The 19,669-nt window shown below is 39.8% G+C and overlaps 1 protein-coding gene across 3 annotated transcripts in view; it reads right to left on the minus strand.

Annotated features, from left to right (window-relative positions):
- The window catches only part of pak5 (p21 protein (Cdc42/Rac)-activated kinase 5), a 69,928-nt gene that overhangs the window by 41,118 nt on the left and 9,141 nt on the right, over positions 1-19,669 (minus strand). The window contains exon 1 of one of the 3 annotated variants that reach the window (XM_016667696.1): positions 4,345-4,486. The exons of 1 other annotated variant lie outside the window; for it this stretch is intronic. In XM_016667696.1, the coding sequence (XP_016523182.1) occupies positions 4,345-4,399 (55 nt within the window). In that variant the 5' untranslated portion in view covers positions 4,400-4,486. Of the gene's footprint in view, positions 1-4,344; positions 4,487-19,669 lie in introns of those variants that run through there. One more of the 3 variants, XM_016667697.1, reaches the window with a different exon arrangement.

The raw sequence follows: 19,669 nt of genomic DNA on the forward strand, positions 1-19,669 counted from the left end.
GAAGCAGAGTAAAGATGGAAGGTGTAGATTAGCTCACCTTGACAGTGTGAATATGAAGGCGTCAGCAGTGTGAACGGTCATGTTTAAAGAAGATTCTCGAGTGATAAGTGATGGTTATTAAAATAGTCCAGATCATAAGGTGAGAAGTTGGGTGAGACGGACAGCGGCAGGCAAAAATTAAGCTCTGGGGACCAAATGGTCCAAAATAACCTGCGGCTGCAGTGACTGCCAGATCCTAGTGAGGATGTGTGAGTATTAACAATGAACGTGATGAAGGCCTTGTGCATGAAGATTATGTTCTAGAAAGACAAAACCTTCAGCCGGGGATAGATTTTCATTCTGCATGCGCAGTGCTGTCAAAGTATTCGCTCTCTTCTTCTATTTTTGCTTTGAAGTCACACTAGTGTCACACACAGTTTTATAACAGGGGAAAAAATGTATGACGATCAATAAAGAAACAACTGGTTTAGTTTATGATAACTAACTATGTTGCTTATAAGCGCCGTGAAGAACGTTTGAGACACTTTTTTTTGCAGTTTTCTCTTAAAGCCGTAGTACGTAAATTACATAATCAATATGTTCTTTATTTGTTCGTGTCATGGCTTTATAAGATGTAAAAAGACCAATCTCCTCCGACTCCTCCCTGTCATCCTACTGCCATCTGCAGAAATACACAGCTCGGTCATAAACAACCAATCAGAGCCAGGAGGAGTGTTTTACTGCTATCAATAATGCTTGTGTACATGTAACAAACACTTTTTAAATTTTTTTTACAAAAGTTACCTACCTATTTAAAGACTGTGCTTCCTGTTTTTTGTATTAGGTTATGTAAGTTCAATATAAAAAAAACCCCTGAACAATCTGCAATCTTAAAGTGAGACAAAAATGCAGAAAAGGAACCATAAGTAAAACTTTATAATGGCAGAAAAGAAGCTAGATCTATATTGTCTTGTTAGATTGAGGGATCTATGTCTGCAGATTGGTAATGCCCAGCAGGAACGTAAAGGTGAGCGGCGATGCGGCACTGCCACAGCTAAAGTTGAAAGGTCGTAGCAAGGAGTGAGCGTGCAGGGTGTTGGGGAGATACGAGAGGAGGATAGACCAGCAGATTTCATATATTTTCATCTGAATCAGATGCCGTATTCTGCAGTCTCTTAGTCAAGCAACATGGCATAAGGTGAGATAAAATCATATAAAAAGGTAGGAGCCTTGGACCAAAAAAAGGAAGACTTTCAGAAAACTTTCATGTTACACCAGAACCTACTAACCGTACAACACCTTGCTTTCAGCGCAACAAGATTTGATTGTGGTCTGTAAGCATCCAGAGTGAGAATGTGACCCCTGACCTACATGAGGATGAGATTATTAAAAGCTTAAGTCTTGTTGTCCAAGCTCAGCTGCAAGGAGACACAACAACAAATGTACATCTGAGTGTTGGTAACACAACTGGTGATCCTGTTTACGTGCCCGGTCCAAATTTACTCCCGCAGAGCTTTTAGCAGCTCCTCTTTCACACCAGTCCAAACATTTGTCGGGCGGTACTTTGACTGCGCAGGCCTCTGGGAGCTCATGCCAGAGGAGCTGCTTACTCCACAGCTTCTGCCACACAAGCACCTCTCGAGGTTAAGTTTATGTTCGGACCGTAAGAAACACTTTTGCAAAGTTCAGACTAATGCCTGAGAGGTGTTTCTACGGAAGAGTAACAATGTCACTTCATTGATAACACTGCGTCTGGACATACGTGGACGGGATTAGAGATTTGCGAACCCATAATTATGGGCGTGTAGCTGGAGTGAGCTGTGACAGCGTCAGCAAACTGTAATGATTAGTCAGGCAGTTTCTATTGAGCAGCACGGAAATAAAAAAAAAACCCCAACATGTTTCAATTTGGAAAACATTTTATAACTTATTTTCTTAACAATCAAAGTAAGTAAGCTATTAAAAGCCTGCAGGTTTACACCAGGATTCATAAAATGTTTAAAAATGTTTATATGTTGCATATACTATGCATATATGTTGTTGCTGTTTCATAAAAACTACTTCAATAAATCAACAAATTAATTAAGCAACAAAAAGAAAATTCAAAAGTGCACCAAAAAGCAACACTTGAAACAGACACATAATTAACAAAAAGACGGTGGAAATGTCATGTCGTAGTCCTTAAAAGTTGAAAAGCCTTTTAATGAGATGCTAGACATTGTATTGCTTCTACACTTTGTTGCAAAGAAGAAAACATTGGCCGTTTGTAAATATGATATGTCCAGTCATGTAAAACACAGACAGTCGTCACATGGAAAATGCAAGAGCATCAGTCAAGGCTAAAAGTTGATACTTTTAGTAGCATGTCTATTGAATAGCCAACTCCAAACTGGCAACTCAAGCAGATAGCATGCTAATTAACTAGCTAACATAAACGTTTCCTGATACTTAATACAGAACAGAACATGAAAAAAAGGATATTCTGTGCAACAATAGCTCGTTTTTGAGGTTTTCTCTTCATGTCCCACTGAGAACAGAGCCCCGGTAGGCCTAGGACTTCAGCAGCTCATGAGTCTGATAAACAACGTGAAGAGGTGTTTGAAAAATACCATATTCATCGTTCTATTTGACTAACAATAGCTAACAAGTGGAGGACTTTGCAAAATGCTCATGTTTGGCTTTCCATGGACGTTTACCCTTAAAGCAGACCACATGAAGTCTCCAAAAATGTCAGCCGGATTAAGGGACTGGCTGAGAATTGATGAGTGGAAACTCATGGGTCTGGATCTTGATCCAGTTCAGATGCTACTGGGTAATTTGAATTAAGCTTTATATGCAAGAAACCCCTAAATATCTCATTGCTGAATGAGAGAAGTGGACCAAACTTCCCTTTTGGATCCATATAACCTTCGACTGGTGGATGTCTACGAGAAGTATTTCACTAAACCTGTTTCAACCTAAAGGAGCATCTAGCATCTACTAGCTGTAGGATGTCGTAACTTTCTGTTGTTTAATGGGTAAAAAGAATTTAAAAACTTTTTTAAAAGTCCCTATGCAGTAAAATATGCCCTTTTTTTCCCTGCACAGCTCCAATTAGGCTGCAGAGGAAATACATGTCATTTTGGTTCTTCACAGTACAGCTCAAGCAAACCAACATGCGCTGGAAAAATCCTGCAGATCTTTGAACCGTACACATATTAAGTCATAAATCACAGCTGTAGGGCCTTGGCACTAAGTACAGCTTGAAGAGCTAAAAATGCATTGTGTTGTACAACATGGAGCAAGACAAAAAAAACCTTTCTCTCTTCACTTGTATAATATTCTGTCCTTACGTAACATTTAACACCCTGTGCACACACAAAGCAAACATTCGCCCGCTAAGGGAGTTTATACAAAGGGATTATTAAACAGTTATGTTTTCTATAGATAATAATAAACGCTGTTCCAAAGATACTTAAAGGGGCTACTGGTCCCAGGACGGAGATCCTGACTCCCAGGCTGATTTGTCTCCAAACCATCTGTCACCATCTGAGCCTCCACAGGCGCTTCCCCTTCTGTGTGCGACAACACCTCGACACACACTCCGCAGTAAGAACATGAACTCTGCACATGTGTGTGCTCCGGTTATCTGTGTTGTCTATTTCTGGTTCCTACACGCATGCTAACACGCCATGGCAACAACGTGGCATATTCATTTTGTACGCCCGGCGTTGTGATTTAGAGGAACGATTTTGGCGTTGAGACGCACAAAAAAAATAAAAAATAAAAAAAATAAAACAGGCTTCCTGGATAATTCGGGAAGCGGAATGAAAGTGAAATAGTTCTAGCAAACGAGCCAGGGGAAGGCTGTCGTCTTCCTTTGAAGAGAGAAGAATGGGAACCATAAAGGTCAAGAGTTTTGGGTCAGCGCACGTTTACGGCAACTTAATTTGGTTCGAGCAACAGAACATGCACCTATTTGTCTCTCTATCATCATCAGGTGAGCTCTTTGTATCCCCTGTTACTCCAAGCTTAATCGTCAGCTCGTATCTCCCCCCATTTGCATTCGCTCGCTCCAGACCCCGTTCCTTCAGATGATTTAATTGGCTGAAAACTGTTTACACAGAAACGCGTTTTCACCCCTCGCTCCCTGTAGTCGATCCGCAGAGTCGTAAACAACTTTAGCAGATGAAGAGGCTTTTTATGCACAATTTCCACAACACGCTGAGAGGTTTGCAGCATCCCGTATTTAAATTATATTTGAAGACTTGGCATGATCAGGGAGCTTTAGCATCCTAGATTTAGGCCCTGATGATGAATGTGTCTAATCTCGCTCTTTTTATTTAATTTAAATTAAAAAAAAACAAACACATTCACTGTTCTTACCTGGAAACAAACTGCCTGCTTCTTTTGAGATATCAAAGTGCTCTAGATTGTCCATGGTGAGCCTGGGATAATTAGAGCCTCCACAGATGTTGCACTTTGATGTCAAACGTCTCCTTTGATAAAGCAATTACGCATCTTGATTTTCATTCGGCCAAACAAGGAAACTGTCCTTTCCTTGAATTGCGAGCCAATAAAATCCCCGGAGGAGCGACGGTTGTTTAAAGTCATCAAACTGACAAATCGGGTCAAGTCCACGACCCGCTGCAATCCCCAATGTTAGCTGCTACTGCTGCCACTACTACCCTGCTTGCATGCTCTGATAATTCCCAATGTGAGCCTCACAGAAAGGGGGAAAAAAAATAAATAAAAATTGCCTACGCCAGCAGCCCGTGCCGACGCAGAGCCAGGCGGCTTAAGCCTGGACCCAGCCCGTTTTGTTTTCACTGGCTAACTGGGTCTGACCGGCTGTGACCCACACCCGGTCAGACCTTCACTATTCACTTATGAGTCTGTCACAGGATCAATATTAGAACTGATAAGAGCTTGTATTTGTTTTTCTTTTCATCATTTAGGTTTGTTAACTTATTTTATTTCTGTTAACTTTATTATGTTACTTTTAGCCATTATTTTTATTTTATTTAGAAGACTAAATTAAATTATTTACCAGAAGCAACATTATTTTTGGACTTATTTGTTTTATCTATTTGTGTTTTATTGATGTATCTTTTATTTACTTTTAGGGGCTGGACAGTAAATTCAGACACATGATTAATATCAATAGATAAAATGTCTGATAAAATATTCAAAAATTTCACTGAGCTCTGGAACCGCACAGCACTCTGGGAGATGTAGGCAAAGGACAGGCTTTAGATGCTCAATCAGTCACGGCAAACTAAGCAAGGTTGTTGGCAGCTACTAACTCACTCACTATTTGGTTACCTAGCAACTCACTCACTCCGTGGTTACCTAGCAACAACCCGTTGAGTAAGTGGTGCAGCAGCAGTTTCAGATTTTGCCACTGCGCCTCATAACTGCATAAAAACGAACAACACTGAGTGAAAACTGTGGATAAAACAGGAGCATGTCATCAGTTTGGTGATATTTCAAATAATAAAAACAAAAAAACTAATCAATAATTATTGTTATCGAAATGCTTATATGGTGATATCATCCACTGTTTGTTTTTTTTTTACATCCAGCAGAAATGCTGTATTGCTTAATTTGTTTATAATTTGACACACAATGAAATGACAATTTGCTGATATAACTATATGTATATGAATTTGAGCAGCACTACAATATGTGCTGCTCAATCTATAGGACAGTATATAAGACCTCGTTTCTTGTCAAACACACACACTACACAAAAATAAATAAATAAAAACGGTCTTCCTCAGATGCCAACATGTGTGGATATCAACTCTAGTGTCACAAGCTGCGCCACCGGGTCGAGGTATCACAGCCTGTTTCACAAGGCAAGGTGACGGGAAGTGTGAGAGAGAAGATAAAGTGGAAGAAAAAGAAAGAAACAGCTGGTGCAGTCTGGCCTTTTGCCCACGTTGAGAGGACAGCCAGAGACAGGCCTTGAGCTGAGGACAAACACTCCAACAAAAAGCAGAAAAAGACTTTCAGAATCGCGCATTTCTCCAGCTGATGAAGCCAGAGGTCCAGTTAGCACAGAAGCAGAGCGTGAAAGGTTCAAGTGGCCACTAGGTTCATGGGAACAAAAGGAGTAAATTATTAAATCATTTGAAATATTAAATGTATGAGGGTGAAAACATTTATCATTTATTCAGTTCAAACAGATCCTCTCAATTATTCAGCTAAAAGGAGACGCAAACTTCTGAGTTAAGAAAGTAAATGAGACATTAAACCTTACATTAAACAGTCTTCAGCTCATTGGAGCACAGAGTCTAAATTAAAACCACAAGAAATGCATCACTCTTGTCTACAGTGTGAGGCAATTATTATGTAACTCTGTACTGACCCAGTATTAATAACAACATAAAATGCTCATCAGCCACTTAACAAGAAGCACTTACACATACCAAGTCCCAGATACTTCAGGAAAGTCAGTGCAAAATATAAACGGCACAGTTTTAAAGTGCACTAAGGTAACACAGTTCACTCACTCTCAACAAAGTTAAGAAAGCTACGATAAAGTTTTGATAAAGTGTCGGGTAAAACACACACACACAGCACATATACCAGAGTTTGTGTCTCGGCCAGTTAGCTGAAGTGCTAAGCTACATTTAGCAAGTTTCTTCCCCGTTTTGAAATCTCGTTTCAGTGTCGCTCCAGCTGCTGTGGACACATTTCACATAAACAGTTGACTTTCTGCTTCGTAAACTTTCAGAAAGTGTTTCGGTACGAGTGTCGTAACATTGAATACGAGGCGTTTCAGAGAGAACGTATTCTCTCTTTCACTATGAAGATCACTGTAAAATACTTTGTCATGGAAATCCAGATTTGTTAGATTTTTGCACATTGAAATAGTGCACTCATTTTAAAATGTGAATAAACAACTCAAAATAATATCACAGAAAGTTGGTCACACAACAACTACTGGAGTTGAATTTAGTCAGGGTATCTCTTGGAAATGAAATGATTGGGAGACACCCTTTAAAAAAAAACACTTCTGCATATAAAAAAAACACACACACACACACCACTTCTAAGGGTTTCTCTCCCTCTCTAAGTGAGCAGAAACACACATGCAGAGGACTTAGATAAGCAGTGTGGAGGTGGAGAGCTGCAGACTAAATACAGAAAGAGACATCTAGAATTATGGCAGCTGAGGCTGATTTGGCTCTGCAAACCTCCTCCCCTCCATTTCGAGAGAATCATTACAAGCCACACGTCTACCACCACGTATATATATATGTAGTCCATGTTGCAACATTGGAAGACTACACATTAGTTCTGCTTGCAAAACCAAATAAATAAACAAACGAATCAATATCAGTAGAAATCTGCAAACTTCAACCCAACTACCTGGACGTATTTGTTTGAAAGTCCAAAAACAATATGCAGTGTATGACAGTTGGCAATATTTGCCTCCCTTAGCAGTCATTTGCAAACATTAGCCAGTGGATTTGCAAAGCATTTTGTTCTTGAAAAGCAGAACTCCAACAGAAAACCCCACGTTTAAATAAAAAAACAAAAGAACTGGCATCCCTTATGCGGTAGGAGTGGACAGTCAGACCTAAACAATGGAACGTGAACAGTAGTGGGGGATAAAAGCATATAGCAAAAGCTAACTTGCATGTCAAACAAAGCCTGAGCCGCATGGTGTTAGTTTCAGCGCTCCAGGGCTAACATCTGTATGCAGACACCGTCAGCTGCCAGATTGCAGAGACAAATGTTTCTTCTTTTGAATCTAAGGGCAGGTTTTTCAGAGTACAAGCCTGATAAAAAAAAGAGATTGATAGACAGCACTGGAGGGCAAACATTGACAATTTTGTGTTACCAGCTGTATGTGTGTGTATATGTGTCTAAGGCGTTGACAATACAGCCACTGCTGTATGTTCCTCATCTTGATCCAAATTTTTAAAATGGGTATTATGGGGCATTATGTAAAATAGATGTTTCTTTTATGCTTGTTTAAGGAATCCTTGAATCTCCCGTGGCAACCATTCTGGGGTTTCTCTCACAAAGCACCGTCTGTTTCCACAAAGCTCCACCTTGGAGCCAAGTCATGCTTGTTATATGCAGCATTTTTATACAACTTAAGGTAACAGTTACTTTGATTGTGCTATAAAACGGGATTACGTGCCTGGAAGATACACACAGTACACAGAAAATGCTCCCTTTAAGGCCACAAGTTATAGAAACAAATTAAAAGTGAAGTTTTAAAGAAACGCAGTTCGTTAGAAAAATGTAAATTGAACATAATTATCATAAAATGAAAACTGTTCTTTAACCGTAACGTGACGGATGTCTCTTGGACAATAGACCGGACCCAACAGTGTTCAGCTCTTATGTACTGGTGCTTTTCTAGGCTGAAAGCACTCAATGGCTTAAAAGCCTTCTCCTTTGCAGGCCATTATCTACCAAAGCATGTTAAACCCTTGACTTAATCGTTCATTATTGAAAACTCAGCAAGAAGCCTTTCCTCCTGGTGTTATGGGAAAATGGTTCATGGTGAGATGTAAAAATGTAGGTTAAGGATTTGTCAAGTCAGCCGCTCTGTGGTGTGGCTGAGTTTAAGAGGGCGAAGCTGCAGCAGGCTGGGACAGCGGTGCCTTAAAGGAGACGTCGCCGCTCCAAAGTGGGAGTGGGAATGTGTGTTTTACAGCCGTAAATAGTGGTGAAAGTCCACGCAGAGAAATCAATATCAAGAACTTATTGAAAAGTCACTATGGGTATTAAGGAAATTAGACCCTTCAAGGTAGGAAATTGGTCACAGACGCTAATTTTCATGTTTACTCCACAAAATGTGGTGCATAAATTACATAAAAAGATTAAAGCGCACAATTTGTTAAATTATAGAATAATAACTGAGGTTTTAAAGGATAAATCTAAAAAAAAAAAAGTAATAACGTGACAATGTTCCTTCATTCTGTTGGTACAGTATTCGGAAAGTTTCCCATACACAGTGTTGCTCAAACCTTTTGTCACATTGGTTAAATTTGTCAAGTCAAAAATACCTGTAGGCCATAAAAAATACATATATTTTTAAATAACTATATTAGCAAGACAATAAATTATTACCTGCTCAACATTAAACTAAGCCTGAAATATTGTAATCAAGCAATAAATAAGTCAGTTTTGTGTGGGAAACGTATGTTTAAATCTCTGTAAACACATTTTTAAAGTTTTTTTTAATACGTTTGTCTTACTAGAAGAAAGGAAACAATTTTAATTAATAATTAATAAACTAACATTTGTGTGCACCAAAGTCTGCCTTTGAGAAAAATCACTGAATAGATACATGATCCCATTTACTATGAAATGAAAAAGAACGCAAAAAGCATTGATTAAAAATAAAAACTCCACATCTGCATTCACCATCTGTGCCGTGGGGCCAAATTAGTATCTTTTTTATATTGTAGTATATAAAGTGCAGTAAAAAAAGAAATAAAAAATCTCTCTGCTGCACTTTGGACATTTTCTGCATGTCCCTTTCCATGGAAAAGTTTCAATTTTGCTTCAGGAAATCATTTGCAGAACTGGTTTAATCAATCAAAAATAAACTTAATTCTTATTTGTTCATGTGTTTTAAAAGGAATCCATTGATCTATTGTTACACCAAAACACTTATCACCTTGTACTATTGACAGTGTTTCCCTTCCAACGTTATGTATAGATCTGGTCTCTATTTACAGACTTTAAGAAGACACACACACAGCAACATCAACACTGCATTATGCAACCAGTCAGATATCACAACCATCACGACAGACAGTTCTTCTGCAGCCAGCTGCTATTTTATTTTTATGAAAACAGCCACCTGCGTTCACCTGACATGAATGTATTAATACATCATTAATATTAATGCTAAAGTACAGAGAACCCCGTGTAGATCCCTGAGATACACCAAGACAACAGTCAACTATTTCAGATTGTATTTTTTTCCATCTTTATCGCAAGGATGAAGATCTAGATGGAAAAAATATCCACACGCCATTGTGAAGGTTTCAAATCTTTCTAGATCTATGAAGCCTTTATATTTTAAGTGAAAAAATGAAAATGACATCACTCAAAACAGACAAGTACTGAGCTTTAGCCTAGCCGTTACAGTAAAAATGCCCTTCAGCAGGAGAAAGCGCCGAGTCTGGTAAATGACACGCTGTTTGGAGGCAATGTTTGGATTGGTTGCAGGAATGTAAACTAACCAGGTTGCTAATTACTGAGAGCTTTTACAGAGTAGACTCCACAAAACAGAGAAGTACTCCATGTTGTACACCAGCCAATCTGAAAAGGTGTTGTTTTGTTTTTCTTGCTTATTCCAAACACATGAATGATTCTGCTGTTGGCATCCTGTGTTAACCAACAGCAAAAACACTCCACATTTCTAAATTCACATTTTCAGTGTTTTGTGTGTGTATGTGTGTCTAAATCCAGTGAAAACTTGCTGTACAATGACGGCGTTGGGACACAGTGCTCTGATTAGCAGCATGGAGATGTTACCATCATGCAAAGCCACACATAAAGGTGTGTGAAAACGTCTTCATCCAGGTCAAGCTGTGACAAGGCCTGCTGTTGGTCATGAAATCAGTCAAGGGCATTGGGGGGGGATGTGAGATTTTGGCAGATAATACTGGTCGGAATATTTCGAGATAACAGCAGTAGACTGTGCTGTTTATGCCACTGCTTGAAGCCACCTCAAGTGTCACAACTAATCCAGAGGAAGCACGCACGCAGTGATGGAGCAAAGTGTGGCCTCGTTTTAAAGAGCAAAAGGCCATGTGACCCTGCACTCATGGACAGAAAGGAAAAGGGATGAGAAAGTCCAGCAACCGGGTCAGACGTGTTTGGTTTTGCGAAAGCCGCCGACGTGTGCCATGTTCGCTTGCAAAGGTTTGAACTATTTCTCAAAATGAATTAAAAGCTAATGCCAAAAAAAAGGGCAAAAAATAGAAACACGAGAGCAGGAAGGCATGAGTAAAACCCATGTATGCGTGCTCTACATCACAGCTGAACTCCAAGCATATCAGCGTAAACGAATCTGCCAGCAACGATTGCCGTTCTTGCCTTAAATTTTAGCAAGCACAATAGTTTCATGCTCCAAATTAAAAGCGAGGCTTGCTAATAGCATTGCTCGGTAATTGCAGTGGAAACAAACAGCAGCGCAGACACAATGCAGTTTGGGGGGCAGGAGGGTTATCTCCGTAAGACAGCCCACTGTGACTCACGGCTCCAACAATAGACCACACATGGGAGCAGAGAGATAAGTCTAACCTACAAACGGAGCAGTGATACTTATAAAACATTGATTTAGTAGCGCTGCAGTGGACCAATCACATGCCATCATCCACCCTGCTGCACACTTTTAAACCAGTTACTCAGAGCCAACATCTGACTACTTTCACTTCCCCTCCATTTGTCTGTGGCTACAGATAGTAGATGGAAGCGTGTACCTGGTGACCTACATTGCCGCTGGTCACTTTTACGCACAACATGGTGTAGAAAGCAGCCCTTGGCTAGACTTGAGAGACAGGAACAGAAGCTAGCTGTAAAATGCATGCAGTTCTGTTAGAAGGTCTGAATAGTGTTGCATTCAAAGGATTGTGTTGATTATGTAAAACAGCAAGGTGTCAAAGGTTCAGGGCAAAAAGGACGCAGATAAGCTATTCTTGACTGAATGAAGGTAAATCAAGCAAGTCATAAGCCTGCTCTGTCACAGATTTCCTGTGATGGAATGACGCCTCTAATAAGACAAAGGATGGTGCGAAATGTGATCTACATTGCATTGAAAAAATATTGCCTCGGATTTTGTCGTACGCCTTTAATATATCTTACTGGACTTTAACGTGGCAGATACAAACAAATAGATACAAACAGAAAATACAAACAGAAATCAGAAAAGCTTGGCGTGAACTTAATTCAGCAACTCCAGATAAATACTTCAATCAGTCAGTCAGCTATATTTATACCATTAGGTAGATTTGATGGCACTTTCTCTTTAAAACAAAGCTCAAGTTCAGCCAGACTTGGCTTCAGAGTAAATCTGAACCGCAATCTTTTAATATTGCCATGTATTTTCAAATGGATATGAAATGATTATGCTTTGATCTAAACCATTTCATTGCAGATCGGACTTTACGCTTAGCAGTTGTCGTCACGATGGGAGGTGAACTCTGACCCCAGTCTCAAACCTTTTGAAGGCTGACAGGTATCGGCCAGTATTTAGTTACGTCCATATTCTTATTTGGACATTATTTACAACGACCCAAATTTCCTGTCCTTAGAAGTTAATAATGGTGTCCAACAAACCTTCAGTGAACACCTGAATTTATACTGAGATTAAATTACAAAACAGGTGATTAGGTAACTTCCAGAGGCAATTTGTGGCATAGATTTCTTTTATTGATCTTCGAGTAAAGGGGTTGCTAATTACAAATGCTTGCCACTATATCCAGACTTTTGTTTGTTAGGGGAAAAAAAACAAACATGTATCTTTTTATATCCACCACTAATAAATCCAACATGCATTGAAGTTTGTGGTTGTAACATGAAAAATTGTGAGGAAATGAAAAGGCCATGCGTATCTCACTGGTAACAACAGAGGGGGAAACTATCCCTCAGACCTGTGAGAAAACAGGCTTCACTGCCATTTATGTGCAGATAATCGATGCTCGTTGCTTTCGGTTGAGTATAAACAGTGTTCCCCACAGGCTGGATCTGAAATCTGACTAAAGTGCAGTTTTATACAATATTACTGGCTTCTGCGAGGTCCTCTTGCAGCTTTTGCACAGGACAAACGATACAAAGGGATTCAGAATGCATATAGGCCAATATTAAACTTTCTGCAGGCGGTAATATCTGCGGTGCCTCGACGCTGCGTCTCACGCACAATGCATGAGGCAAGTACTGTACTAAACGAGGCAGAGAAAAACAGTACCGAATGGTTAGGAGTGACAGTCGTATTGATCTGACAAATGGCAATTCAATTTAGGCACAGGCCCAAAAACAATATACAGTAGATGGTCAACATGGGCAACAATCTACATCTAAACTCAAGCTGTCCAAACAAGCAAAAACCCCTGACTCAGCAGGACTCTGCAGATTGCATTTACAGCGGATTTTCAACCTTCTTTTTAAAAAAAATAAATAAATAAATAAAGTTTTTTGTGGTAAAAGTGGCCTTTATTTGCAATATATTAGACAGAAAATGGGTAGAGACAGAAGAAGGAAGACATGCAGGAAATGATCATCGGACGATTCCGGGGCGTCTGCTCTACCGCTACGCCAAACGACACCCCGAATTTACCACCTTCAATATGTCTTGCACAGTTTTGCTGAACAGCAAACAAATATGTTTGGGGGTTAAAATGTAAAAAAAAAACATCCATTTAGTCAGAGACGTTTTCACACAGCAATGACACGTCCAGTTCACAAGACAAGACGATACACAACGCTCCCAACGTAAAAAAAAATACAGTAGACGATCACATGCTGTGCAGAAAAGAATGCAAGTGTCGTTAGCAGCTAGCATACAGCATATAGCAGCGTTCCCAAATGCTGCCAGCATGAGCAGTCCATGTCCATATGAAGCCAAGCAGGAACTTCCAAACTAGAATCTCAAATATCTACAGCTCTAGAAAAAACTGAGACCACTTAAAGTGATCAGGTTCTCTGATTTGACTTCTTATAGGTATATTTTTGAGTAAAATAAACATTGTTCTTTTATTCTGTGAACTACTGACAAAATGTCTCTGGCATTTCAAGTAAAAATTTTGTTTTAATCTGCAGAAAATAAACGAGAAATTATCAAACTAAAAAGATGCATCGCTTCTGCATCTACGTTCATATTCACTTAGAAACAACAATGCTAATGTTTTAACTCAGGAAGAGTTCAGAAATCAATAATTGGTGGAGTAACCTGGAGCTGCATGTAGTGTTGAAGAAGCAGCATAAATAAATTCCTGTCAAATACTCATGTGGAAACAAACTTCTGTAATCTTCACACTTCCAGAAAATAGAATAAATAAGAAAGACAGAATGAAAACACCCACTTCGGGCTATATGGTCTGATGAAACTAACCACAAACCTTTCGATGGTAATTCATAAAGAAATTTAAACATAGAAGAAATTTGGCACAAATACATTAAACATTGCCATCTTAAACAAACAACACCTTGTAATAGAGTTTATTGAGGTATCAGGTAGGTCATGTTTTTCGTTTTTCACAACCAATCTACGTCCAAGAGGCAGAGACAACAAGTTGAGTTAGATCTGCTGTTTCCCGTGATGAATAATTTAAAACTACACACAGTAAGATAATGGAGAACTGTGGTAGGTAACGCGTCAACCCCTCGCTTGATGTCATTAATATAAATCAATACAGACACACAGGAATTTTTTTTCCCCAAACCTCTAAAGATAAGAACTTTTTTTTTTTTTTCCAGGTTTCCTGAACACAAAACAAGATATTTCCGCTCTGGACGGAAAACATACGCGGCACGTTTAGCTGAAGAAAAAATTCTGAGATGAAACTCCAGCTGCAGAGTGTTGCTGGAACGCTACAACTGACTCCTCACTGGTCTTTTCACAACACAGACTCTTGACTACATGCACAACTAAATATAGCCTTTCTTCTCCCTTCAGCACGCAACTTCTGAGCTAATGTGGGCCGCAAGGCAGTGGTGGGCCTTGGTGTGAAAAGAGGACGTGCGTCCAGCGGAGATGCTCCCATCAGCGAATCGGAGCTGCGCGGCGTTTGAGGCTCAGCCGCAGACTCATACCAGTCCGCATGACTTCCCACGCTGATGTTTGCTGATAACGTACCGGAATTAAGACCACAGTGGGTCTGGATGTGAGGGGTGCAGAAAGAACGAGTCTGTTCTCAATCCCAAACATTTCTACCCCAGATCGGAAACTCCAAGAACTCTTGAAATGTAATCGTATTTCTTTTTTTCCTTCATTGACATTGTGAAACACTTTCTCGAGCCATCTCTGCAGCTTAACTTGCACACCAATGTACAATCTCTTTTTCAACTGCTGCCTCTTATCCTTCCATTTATGTCCATTCATTTCACACTCATTGATCCTTAATGCTCATCAGATACTTGAACGTGAAAGCTGTAAATACTTTGCAGTTCAGCCACCTATATCTCAAACTCAATACGTTGAGAAAGATCATTTTCAAAAGACTCTGCTTTGCCATTGATAACAAGCTCTACAAGGTATCAGAAAGTGTCACCGTGCTTGAAAAATTGTCATTGAGATTTCATGCTGAAATAGATGGGGGTTTTTTACGTATTGGGGGTGATGTTTGGATTCATCATAGTTCCAAATCTTTTGAAATCATCAGCATGATGGTCCCTCTAGAAACTCCAGATACCAGTTTATCGTCTACTATATGTGATTGCTCCTCAGTGCACGCCTTGCCAAACCGCATCATAGATCAGGTCAACTAGATTCTCTATTGGATCCTAGATCGGGCCACAGGGGTTACCACAAGGACAAATGATGAAAAACAGAGAGACTGCACCTGCTTGCTGCCCAGGTGTCATGTAGGCTTTTTCAGAGAGCAGCTGAAACACCAGTTGTTAAAAATTATAACGTTTAAACCAATATACTTATAAAGCAGAAATATTTTTTCCCTCAGTTTTGCCGGCACACACAGTTTGGAGATTTCTTCACGTTGTTTCCCTCAGTGGTTTTTGGTGCAGAACAGGGTTTTTCCAAGTGGTCCAGGTCGTTTGAAACAGTGCAGTGTTAAAGCAATTGGTGACCAATTGAACAGAGTTTACCTGACTATCAGATGTGAAAACACCTTGGATGTTGGGACTTGGCTGGTTGGGACAAAACACCTGTCATCTAGAACAAAAAAAAAAAAAAAAAACGATTGGAGAGTCTGCATGCAACAAGCAGCTTAAGTGCCGCAGTTTTGGAGTCATAGAGTGGTCCAATGAATACTGCTGGAATGTAATGTTAGCATACAGTAAATACACAGCATTGGAATAAAGTAAAGCAGTGGAATTTGGCATCACCTATTCCTAAATGAGTTGGCTTGGTATAACTCATTTAGGAATAGGTGATGCCAAATTCCACTGCTTTACTTTATTCCAATGATTGGGATGTATCTAACTAATAAGCGAGGATGTAAATTAATAGTCAGTCAGCAAAACAAATGATTGTAGATCGCTGAGCCACTGAATGGGCTTAGTCATTTATTACCATTCAGAGACAATGTTTGCTTGTGAAGACGCGAACCAACACCCGCAAGCTTTGAAATTCATTTTGCACTACTTAGAGACACAAACATACACACTAACACACACACACACACCGACTCACACCAAGAGGACCGAGTGAAGATAACTGACAAAGTAGCAGCCATATTTGCCTCGTCTGCCTGTGAACCAGAAGGGGCAGAGTAATCGCCCCCCCTTAAACAGAATGTTTCCCATTACTGAGTTCACATACACTCACACGCACACATCCATTGACACATGATCCATTTCTGCAGATGGATAAATTATAGGGAATGAAATACTCTGTGGCACAGTCGTACGAGGCAGAGGAAATAAAGAGGCTTAGCTGGAAGGGTAATAGTACTTCAAGGGGAAAAACAAACCCAAATAATTCACATTGCATTGTAGCGTGCTGCATAAACACACAATTAGGAGAACTGTTTCATAAATGGAGCACAGCAAAAGAAGTAAGACGGTTCCCTGCAAGGCTAACGAGGGCAAGAGACCTTGATCCTGCTATGAACTTTTTTGATTAAAAAAAAAAAAAAAAGCCTTAGTTTGCTGTAAAACTGATAAATTGTTGGTACAACAGAACGAACCACACCCAAACCATCTGAATCAACTTTCCGGCGATGCATCTTTCCAGTGATTTATTCCAATTCTCAGTAGATTCTCTCTCATTAGCAGTTAGCAGGCAGCCAAAGAAGTAAAACAAAGAAAAGCATCCCATTTATATTACAGCGGCATACACTTTCCCCTTCCTCCTTCCTCCTTCACTTCTCCTCTCTAATGCTGATTGAGGACTTGCGCCTCTTAAACACACCAGGGGGTTCAAAGGAAGCTCTTGCCAGGATTAATTGGAGCTACATGTGAGTGTTCAACAACTAAAGCTGCTCAACAATGAAGCAGCTTCAATGAAACCAAAAGCCGGTGTAAAACAATCTCCTCTGGAGTACAAATAGCTAACAAGTGAATAAACCTGTTAAAACACACTTCCAGAGAGCTGGTGTAAGTCAACATGGGCAGTCAGTGTGACACCATCTCACCTGGACTGTCCTGCTTCAGACAATAACATGGATTTTATGTTTTTGTAAAGTTACAATCAATAACTTGAATGCAGTTTGTTAGGATCTAATGGGGGGCAAAATGATATTTTATAAGTGTAGGTATTTCTTCAAACTGTCTGCTAATAAACTAAAAGGTTTGTCAATTCTGTGCAAAATAGCTCAAGTTATACCAGATGGCACCAAGGCTGCCTGTAAGTTGTATATTTCAAATCTGGCAACATATTTTAAGATTTAAATCTGATCTGTGTCTGGGTGATCTGTGTTTTTAACCCGCACCACCTTTCTTAATATCTTTAAAAAGATACTGGTACAAACGAAAACGTAGCACAATTTTGTCTGACTTGAAGAAGGTGGAGGGGTCAACTTCACACAGGTACCATTTTAACATACGTTATCTATGATCTGTATACACGGCTGTATGTTTACATCTTTGTCCACCTCGTCTCTTCTCGCCAGTACGTCACTGAGATTTGTGGAGCGTATCCCTAAAAGTGACATTGTTCACCTCGGCTGTTTATCTCTGCAGCTCTTCAAAGTTACCTGCCTCTGTCAGGTTAGGCGAACTGCCACACATCTCAAGGTTTGTTCTTGTTTCGCACTCTTCCTGTATCTGATAGCTTCGAAGATGTCCTTTGAGATGTTCAAAGGGTGGTGTATTCTCTCATAACCTAGCCCTGCTTTAATCTTTAGCCCTGAGAAATTACCTGAAGGTTTCTATGAAAACGTCGGAGTGCATTGCCGTGCCATTGGTTGAGTGCTTTAATCAACTGAGCAAGTGCGTACGAGAGCTCTGTTCTTACAGAACGCCATAAGCCGCCTGCCTAAAAGTGTGTGCGTGTCATGTTGGTGCATATTTATTTAGTCTTGCAACGCTTCCAACACTGGCCTGTGAGTTTATGCGTTTACTTGTGCAGCAAATATGCAGCACACAAAAATGTTCACAGAAATAATGGCAAAACATTCCAGTGGGGGACTTTTATGTCCCCTGACTTCCAGGCTAAACACTAAATCAAGACATTCGTTCTTCATCTTGCAAGCGAGAGATGAGTCCCATCCAAGTTGCGACATTCTCCACCGCCAAATACCGACATCATTAATGTGTCAGAGCATTTGTCCAGTAGGCCAACTCGGTGTTGACATGTGAACCCGTCCTCTCTGTGTTTGACCAGAAGCATGGCAGGAATCCTGATTGAAAGCTCAAACTGGGAATTGAATGGAACTCGTTTTTATGGAGCCACAAATCAAATGATGGGGCAGATTTGATTACTTTTCCTCAAATAAATTATTGTCCACTGACCTAATCTAGTCAGAGGGTAATCTATCCTGCATAATTAGTTTACCGAAATGGAGCTCTGAGGTGCCTGTAATGCTGATTGTAAGGATTTTAGTCTATTAGTCTGTACAAATGGGATTCCAAGAGCTTTCTGGTGAGTGTGAGAGCAATGTTTGGCTTTTGTCGAGTCTCAGCTGTTGTTTTGCAAAAGAGGTTTCTCAATCTATGCAAAATCCATAACTGTATCTGTGCTTGAAGCAGCAAATGTCAAATCATATCATCAGTAGATATGGCAATATCTACTGATGACTGCTTATTTAATACCAGCATCATGTCAGAAGACACCATATTGCTTTAGTTTACAATTAAGTCAAATCTAGAATAATGTAATTGGGATATTTCCTTTGTGTAAAATCAAAAAAATATAAATGTCCTGGATTTCAGGCATTTAAGAAGACAGACCATTGGGTCAATAATGTTAAAACATTGGTTTTCTACACGTGAAACTGAACTTTGACATCCAGCTAAGCAGGGCAGTCATAAATCTTTGGACTTTTCGAAATATTCAGAGAAGCCATATTTGCCACTGCTGCAAGATAAACTGTATGAGTTCAGTTCAAATGTCAAAGCAGTGACCCAATTATAACAAAATTTACACTCATGCTAAGATATGCAAACACTCTGTCTGCGCTGATGATTTCCCCCAAAAGCTGGAGTGCTTGAAGGGGCTCCTACTGAGAGCGGCCGTACTTCCTGATTATGTCAGCTGATCCAATTTGGATACTCAGAAAACATTGTGAACTTTCACCATCAGATATTTCATCCTGAAATATGAAAAAAAGAAAAAAGGAAATAGGGAGCAAGCAACAAAAGTGAACCACTGTGAATTCTACACCCCAAAACCCGATTACAGACTAGACAACGTCTGTAATGGGTTCACAGATTTCTGTGCAACAAAATCAGAGCATGCAACTATTTCGCTCTGTGACTGGAGATCACTGAATAAAACAGTGAAAGCCCACTGCTGCCCCATCAATGTCTTTTCAGTTCTATTTAAAATGTGACTGAAGTGACTCACTCTTGCTATTCTTACTCTTTTTTTTTTTTTTACATCCATTTG

This window comes from Poecilia formosa, unplaced genomic scaffold, assembly GCF_000485575.1.
Source record: "Poecilia formosa unplaced genomic scaffold, Poecilia_formosa-5.1.2 Scaffold2214, whole genome shotgun sequence".
In the NCBI taxonomy this organism is placed as follows: Eukaryota; Metazoa; Chordata; class Actinopteri; order Cyprinodontiformes; family Poeciliidae; genus Poecilia; species Poecilia formosa.